General features: G+C 48.6%; 1 protein-coding gene across 4 annotated transcripts; it reads left to right on the top strand.

Annotated features, from left to right (window-relative positions):
* The first annotated feature begins 486 nt into the window (after positions 1–486).
* On the top strand, positions 487–4,177 carry Smim12 (small integral membrane protein 12). 4 transcript variants are annotated; one of them, XM_048434372.3, is made up of 3 exons: positions 516–620; positions 803–889; positions 3,276–4,177. In XM_048434372.3, exon 3 carries the CDS (start codon positions 3,281–3,283, stop codon positions 3,557–3,559), a length of 279 nt encoding a protein of 92 aa, XP_048290329.3. In that variant the 5' UTR covers positions 516–620; positions 803–889; positions 3,276–3,280; the 3' UTR covers positions 3,560–4,177. The 4 variants fall into 4 exon arrangements, with proteins under 4 accessions (XP_087760727.1, XP_048290329.3, XP_087760728.1 ...); XM_087904602.1 differs by lacking the exon at positions 803–889 and adding an exon at positions 3,113–3,192 and having other exon boundaries at positions 570–620; XM_087904601.1 differs by lacking the exon at positions 803–889 and having other exon boundaries at positions 487–620.
* The last annotated feature ends 3,787 nt before the right edge of the window (positions 4,178–7,964 follow it).

The following is a 7,964-nucleotide window of genomic DNA, read 5'->3' as shown; positions in this document are numbered from 1 at the left end:
TAGACTCGCCATAGCTACCATCTAGTTCCCGGATTGCCGTGTGCCTGGCACAGTACTTGACATGCGTGATATTGTTTAACCTTCACAACATCCTTGCGAAAACCGGTGGTGTTAACGCTATGCAGAAGAGATGAGGCTCAGACAGACTAATTAATAATGTTCCCAAAGACACACAACCTGAAAGAGTTTTGAAAGCACTAGATTATCCTTCGCTAAGAGGAGTTTCTGGCAGTCAGGGGTTGGGTTTTCTGTTTCGATACCACCCGACCTAAGTCTCAGAAGATGCCTAATAAACCTCACTTGGATCAAGAACGCATAACTTTTCACTTTCCTTCATTAGAAAAGCATGAAGCAACGTCGCTGGAGAGCCTCCTAGCCGCCAGGGGACGCTATAGCTACCTCCGTGCATTCCCAACAGAGAGGCGGATGCCTGGCTTCCTTCCTCTTGTCGATTGAGGCGAGCTCAGCCAATCGCTACTCTCCGAGAGTGCCCGGACGCCAGTGGGCGGGGTCTCGGGCGACGCCCCGCGGGTCCCTGGGACCGGCGACGTCCGTGCGTGAAGCTCCCGGCTTGCGGGCGCAGCTCGGGGCCGGTCCGGGGCGTGCCGGCTGGGTCGCAGGTGAGTCCCACGGGGACGGCTTCTGGCCGTGCCCTCCTAGTTGAGGGAGGGATGGTCTCCGTGGCCGAGTGTGGGCTGCAGTCAGAACTTGTCCGCCTGAGGGTAACGAGGCCACGCCTTTGGTGTAACGGGACAGGGGACCGGGAGCTGATGACCCTGACCTATTTCGCTCTCATCCCCAGACTTGACTGTGGTAGCTGTCAAGGCTGATTTCTTCCACGTCCTCGGACCTCTTCTGACTGTTCTCGAATTTGGAGTGTTAACTTCCGGTAGGACCAGGCGCAAGGACAGGTTTCCGGGCGGCCCAGTTGACTCTGGACTCTTTGGCAGGCTCCCCGGCGTGCTGGGGTGGGAATAGGCGTCAGTGTTTGCGAGACGTTTCTGCTGCTTAACTTTTTGATGCCCTAGGGACGACTTCATGAAGTCTAGCTGCTTGTGATCGTATTCCTGCCCCTTTGTGATTGTGGGTGAAAGACTTAACGGTAGCGACTTGAGTATGCGGCTTGTCATTCGTTCTCTCAACAAACTTTTTTTTGGAGCTCTTTAACAGGGAGGTTAGCAGTGGGGAAGAGGCGTACAGCATAGGACGATCCGGACATCCTTGGTCTTTAGCCTCACGGAGCTTCAAGGTGTTTTGAGAGAGGTAGACAAGTAGGGTAAACCCACACAATGCCTGTTACAGGGAAAATGGCTGTGTTGAATACGTGGGTGACTGGAATGTGAACAGGACCATACAGAACTTGTGCTTTATATGTAAGAGGATAATAGTTGTAGACTGGGACTTAAGACACATCGGAAAACCGAATGGAGAGTCGCCATGTAGCAACAGTATGAAGAACTCGCACCTGTAATCATAAGCCCTTGAGAAGTGGAAACAGGAGGACAGCAGTTCTAAGTCACCCTCAACCACACTGAGAGTTTGAGACCGGGCCGGGTGACATGGGAACCGGTCTTAAGAATGAACAAAAATTTAAAAAAGATTCTAAAATCTAAAAAAGAGGAGAAGTTTTGGGTTTGGTATTCTTTGGGGTGTCCCTCTTTGTTAATGTATACATTGTAAGATTTTGTAAAACTTTTGGTGCAACCTTCGAGCACACAAGAAAGGAAGTCTTCCAGTGTAATGAAGAACTAAGCTAGTGAGGAGCTGCAGGAGTCACGTCCTATGTCTACGGTTTGAACAGACACCGTAAACATGTCTGCAACGTGTTCTACCAGAAAAAGCCCGGGCTTGGCTTCAAAACCAGTGGGCTGGCAGCTTGGAGTGACTTTGCTAGCAGAGTGTCTTTGAGCCACTGTTGCCTTAGACAGGAATCTGGGCGAGTAATTCCTACATCATAGAGGTATTGTGAGGGTCAGGTGATGACTGGGGAGCTACCACGGAGCACAGGGTATGGGGTCAAGTCAAAGGACCGCAAAGAGAAGTGTGAGTCTGCTGCAGTTTCTCACCCCGTGGTCCACGCGTAGTCTCAGGCCCATAAGACACTCTGGCCCCTCCAAGAGAATGAGAACCAGAGGGAGAAAGAGCCGTCTAATTCTCCATGATGTTTAGATGTCCCCCTAGAGCGGAGAGACGGCAGTGTTGGAGAAATCGACACACGTGCTGATCCTCAGCAACAAATGCTGACCACTGAGGCGTGAATAGGAGGGTTAGAGTTCAGTGTGTGTGTGAAGTGCTCAGCCCAAGGCCTAGCCTGGAATAAGTGATCAGTAGATGGCAGCTAGCATTATGAGTTCATTACCAATGGCCTTTTATGAGTGTGATAGTAATGGAAATAATGGTATAAATAGTAATTTAATAGTGGTGATCATTTGTGACTAAGGGGCCATTTGAGTGAGTGGGTTTGTGTATTACTTTGGTATCTCATTGCAGAAGCCCTAGGGGCAGCTCCACAATATTTGTTAGTTTTATTTTACAGTGATTCCCACAGGGACTCTGAAGTACCGAGGCTCTAGGGCATCTGGAGTACTGTATTCATTTGTGATAGCTTCAGGAGCTCACTGTGCGCGTGCGAGGATGAGAGGATGGTTGGCAGGAGTGTATTTTGAGGGTGTTTGGACCAGGTTCTTTTGTTAATAGAGGTTGCTGTCATTGTTAAAAAAGCCAAGTCCAGAATAGGCTTAAAACCCGTCTCTATCTTTAGTCCAGGGTAGTTAGGTAATGGATCATAGTTTTTGACTGTTAAATAAGCCTCTCCTACTTCATCCAAGGAGAGGAACTACTCATAATCAGAGCCAGAATTCAGAATGGGGCTGTGTGTGTGCATGTGAAATTTCCCGGAACAGAGAAAAGACTTCTTTTTCCCTTCCGGAAATGTTGACAGACTGGAGGGGGGACCTGAGGTCACACCAAGTTTGAAATTCCATTAGGTGAACCCACACTTTTGGGGAACATCTGCACAAAGGAGCACAGCTGAGTTCGTGGAGATTTTACCCCCTTCCTTAACCATCAGATCTTGCACAATTCCCTAGAGTATTTCTACTCTATTTCCTAGGGACCCAGCCATTGCATGAAGCACAGCAGCCGCTGGCTGTTTGTGGGGTGGCTGTTCAGTTATTAGTGCCAGGCCGCCTGGTGAGTAGAGTGTCCCACGGGCTGTCCACATCTGCTGGGGGACAGGGTGCCTGTTTCTCTGTAACCTCTCTTTTCTTCTGCAGATGTCATGTGGCCTGTGCTTTGGACCGTGGTGCGTACCTACGCTCCCTATGTCACCTTTCCTGTGGCCTTTGTGGTCGGGGCTGTGGGCTACCACCTGGAATGGTTCATCAGGGGAAAGGACCCTCAGCCTGTGGAGGAGGAGAAGAGCATCTCGGAGCGTCGAGAGGACCGAAAGCTAGATGAGCTGCTAGGCAAGGACCACACTCAGGTGGTGAGCCTTAAGGACAAGCTGGAATTTACCCCCAAAGCCGTCCTGAACAGAAACCGTCCAGAGAAGAATTAATGGAGGGCCCAGGTCCCAGTGGCCCGCAGGGCTATGACATGCCCTGCCACTATGTTGACCCAGCTTCAGAACATACATCTGGTTTGCTTTGCTGCTCACTCTGGCCCCTTCTGCACCCCACGGCCACACACGGACTGGCTGGTCGTTCATGGCTGTACAGCTGCAGCAGTAGGGGCCCACGAAGAGGAGACTGCGTCTGTTGAATGGCTGTCTCCATGACTGTGCAGGCTTCTGGTCTTCCCTGGGATCACTGCAGAGAGGAGCCCTGGGGAATGAACGCTGCTCTCAGGCTTCCTGGGGAGGGGCTTGTCCTCAACTGGGAATGGGTGGGTTTGTTGTTGCCATAAGGAGGGACACCTCCATGTCTAGTTCTAGTCTTTACACTGGAAAGAATTCAGAAATCTCCCTGGCTCTCTTGAGTTTTTCCTATGCCCCAACACATGTGTCCCTTTACCGGCTCAGGGGTGGATTCTCAGGGGAAGGAGAGCATGCTTCTGTTGGTGGGGAGCTCAGGCTGTTTACCTTGGGACAGAAGGGGCATGTGCCTGGAAACAATCCCTGTCTTCCACCCTTCCTCAATGTGAAGGGAGAACCTCAATTAAAGTGGCACCTGAGACACTGGTGGAATTCTGTCTTCTGGATGGGGTCTGGGTTCTTCTAGGAGTTACTGCAGGCCAGTGGTGTCTACAGACTTCCTAAGACCGTGAACACAGCTGGAAGCTCTGTTGCACCGAGTGCTAGCTGAGACTCCCCGAGGCACAAGTTCCCAAGAGTCTTTTTACCATGGCTGCACGAGGCTGCAGCATCTCCAGAGTCTAAATTGGCAGCACACACTCAGAGCTATTTGCACATTAAAGAAATTGGGCAGGACTGAGAAGGGTCACCTGCCCTCCCAGTGCTCCAGTGTAGATGCTGGCAGCATTTTGTTGTCTTCACTAACGTCTGTGTGGGTTTGTAAATTCTGCTTTGTTTTGAAACGACCACTGTGTAAACATGCCTAGCCTAGAACTCATTATGTAGACCAGGCTAGCCTCTTAAGAGCTAGGATGGAAGGCGTGTGCCACCCCACTTAGCTTTAGAGTAACCCTAAAGAGTTCATGACTATACTTTTATGTCATTTTTCATCTTTACCATATGTGGTCGACATTGTTTTGGGGAGAGGAGGTTGCTGAGATGGGAACCTAGAGCCTCACACCTGCTAAACAATCACTGAGCTACATCCCCAGCCCTCTTTCTTTTCTTTTTTTCCAATTTATTATGAGATGTCCTATTAGGTTGCCAGGATATAGTTCTTGACTTCCTGGCTCTCCTGCCTCATCCCCATGAGTGCCTAGGATTATAGACTTGCACTGCTAAAATGGATTCATCAGTGCTTGCTTGCTTTTTTAAATATTTTTTTAAATTATTTTGCCAGGCAGTAGTGACACATGCCTTTAATCCTAGCAATTGGGAGGCAGAGGCAGGTAGATCTCTGAGTTCAAGGCCAGCCTGATTTGCAGATTGAGTTCCAGGACAGCCAGTGCTATACAGAAACCTTGTCTTGAAAAACAAATTATTTTATCATCATGTGTTTGGGTGTTTTGACTGTGTGTAAGTCTGCACTAGACTTGCCTAGTGTCCCACAGAGGCCTGAAGAGGGTGTCAGATCCCCTAGAACTGGAGTTGTGGATGATTGTGAGCTACCGTGTGGATGCTGAGACTCAAACCCAGGTCCTCTGGAAGAGCAGCTGATGTTCTTAACCACTGAGTCTTCTTTTCAGCCTGTGTTCCTAATACTTTCTAGAAATTATTGATCGTGTGTGTATGTGTGTGTGCATATGCGTGCGAGTGGAGTTCAGAAAACGTTTTGTTCTCTCCTACCATTTCGGTTTCAGGGACTAAATGCAGGTCATTAATATTGGCAAGTGGGTACCTTTATATTCTATGCCATTTTTCAAGCCCTCACCATTGTCTTTATCTTAATATTTGTGTGTGTGTGTGTTTGCGCAGGCGTGCATACGTGTATATAATGTGCTGGTGCCCACAGAGGCCAGAAGACGATACCAGACCCCTTGGAGCTAGAGTCACACGTGATTTGTGAGTCACCTGATGATTCTGGTGCTGAGTACTGAACTCAGGTTTTCTGGAAGATACAGCTCTTAAGCACTGAGCCATCTCTCCAGCCCCCTTTACTGTTTTTAGTAGCTGTGCATTATGTACCCGTCAAGGGAAGCTATTGCAAAAGCTGACTGTAAGGTTTCCGTATTGCTCAGTGTGGATATTGTTCTTGTTCATGAGTTTAATGTAACTCATGACCGTCTAATGTAGCGTTTCCCCTGTGTTTTGGAGTCAGTGGTAGGAAAGACCATTGAATGACCAACAAACGACCTCGGATGAAGTGAGTCTTCATGCATAATACAAAACATCCCTTCTGAAAGTACTGTAGTGTGCGTTACCACTGGGATGTTGCTGGGGAGGTTGAAAAGGGAGAGAGCAGAGGGCTGGAGGAAGCAGATGACTAGCCCAAGAGAGCAAAGAAAGTATAGTGGGCATTTATCTGATTAAACATGAATTTGCCTCTAAATGAGGAAGGTGCCTCCCCTGCTTGTCCCCAGAGGGCTGATGGATGGCATCAGGTGGCGAAGCCAGCTATGGTGTGGGCATCCTGGGAAGAGGGGCAAGTGGTGGCCTGGAAGAGAGCAGATACAGTCAATAGCTCTCCCTCTGTGCCTAAGGGGATTGTTCGAGTTGTTGCTCGAACACCTCTGATGGGCAGTTTTAGGAGCAACTGTGTACCTCTCAAGAAAGGATGAAAAGATCGATTCTGAAGGCATCGACTAAGCTGAGGTTTAGCCAGCCCTGGCTAGGCCAGTGATGGGCCTCACTAATAGTCCAGTGCTGTCACCCTGTGGCTGTTCTCAGTATTACCAGACCTGTGGCTGCCCCACTAGGCAGAACTTGAGTCAATGTTGGTGCATGCCTGCAGGGGGCAGTCAGGTGACAAATGAGTGACAGGGCTGGCCAAGGCTGAAAACTGGAAACCACAGGTCTGTCAATAGGGGACGGTAAAGATCCAGCTTTCTTTTGTTTGCTCCCGCTGGGGCACCAAGTTTTCTATATATCCTCCCCCAAAGATGCTAGAAATTGAATGAGGTTTTCCTTATTATTTCTGTTTGTAGAGCCTATTTTACAGATAGAGACAACTCACTAGAGAAAATCTGGGGGCTGGACATTTAGTTCAGTTGGTAAAGTGCTTGACTATTCACGCATGAAGCCCTGGGTTCTGTCTTCAGCACCACATAAACGGGGTGGGGGGCATGACTGTGATCCCAGCATTTGGGAAGTAAGGGCAGATAGAAGTTCAGGGTCAGGCTAGTGAGATGCTCTGTGGGTCAAGACTCTTGCTGTGCAGTTTGGTGGCCAGAATTCAATCCCAGGAACATCCGAAACAGAGGACAGGAAGAACCAAGCCTACAGAGTTGCTCTCCGGTTATCACCTATGTTGTGCTGTGGCACGCACGTACATGCAGTGCACACACCCTCACGCAAATGGTAAAGTTCAAGACTAGTTTACACAGCAAGTTCAAGGCCTGGAATACATGAGATACTGTCTTACGCCAACAGAAACAACCAAAAATTAAAAGTGAGGGGCCAGCAAAATGGTTTTGTGGGAAAAGGCACTTGCCACTGGATTTGATTCTTGCAACCCAAGAGGTAGAAGGAAAGAATCGACCTTTACATGCCCTCAGGTTCCCAGGGGCAGAATGTAGCAAGTGTGTGTGCATGCACAATGAGTAGAAATGTAATTAAAATATTTAAAAAGTCAAGCTTGCCAATTTGTGACCTCTCAAAATGTCCTTCAATGTCCTCAAAATGAGGATGTAGTTCATGTGGTCCTGGAGATGCCAGTGCTAACACCACAAGGAAGAAAGTTGCTTCTCCTAATAAGATCAAAAGGGCATGTGTTTTTACTACTCCCCAGAAGTGGATTTCCATGAAAACATGTTTGGAGCCAGGTGTGATGGAGAAGCTGAGCTCGGATGGAAAGCCTTGGCCACAAAACTAATTCGAGTCTAGCTAGACTACATGTGAGATCTGTGTCAGAAACCAAAGCAGAACACCCTCTCACAAAGAAAAAGGAAGAAAAAACCCAACAAAACGATTTTTTTAATTGAGTGTCTGTCCCAGTGCCTGACTGTGTGTAGCTCAATATAGCCTGAGTTAAACATTGAAGGGTGGAAAGAAAGCCACAGAAACAACGAAAAGGTTTTCCCATAGACGGTTCTGGATTTTTCAGATATTTTAGAATAACCCTGCCCCCATGGGTGCACCTCCTACCCACGCCTGGCCGAGGACGGCCTATCTTTGGAAATCCAAGTGCTCCTGTCTTTCAGCCTAACTTTGGTTGTGCCTCCTTTTAAATAAT

This window comes from Myodes glareolus, chromosome 3 (genome assembly GCF_982192425.1).
Source record: "Myodes glareolus chromosome 3, mMyoGla1.1, whole genome shotgun sequence".
Lineage (NCBI taxonomy): Eukaryota > Metazoa > Chordata > Mammalia > Rodentia > Cricetidae > Myodes > Myodes glareolus.
Note: the sequence above shows the minus strand (reverse complement) of the source record. Positions and strands in the feature narration are given on the sequence as shown.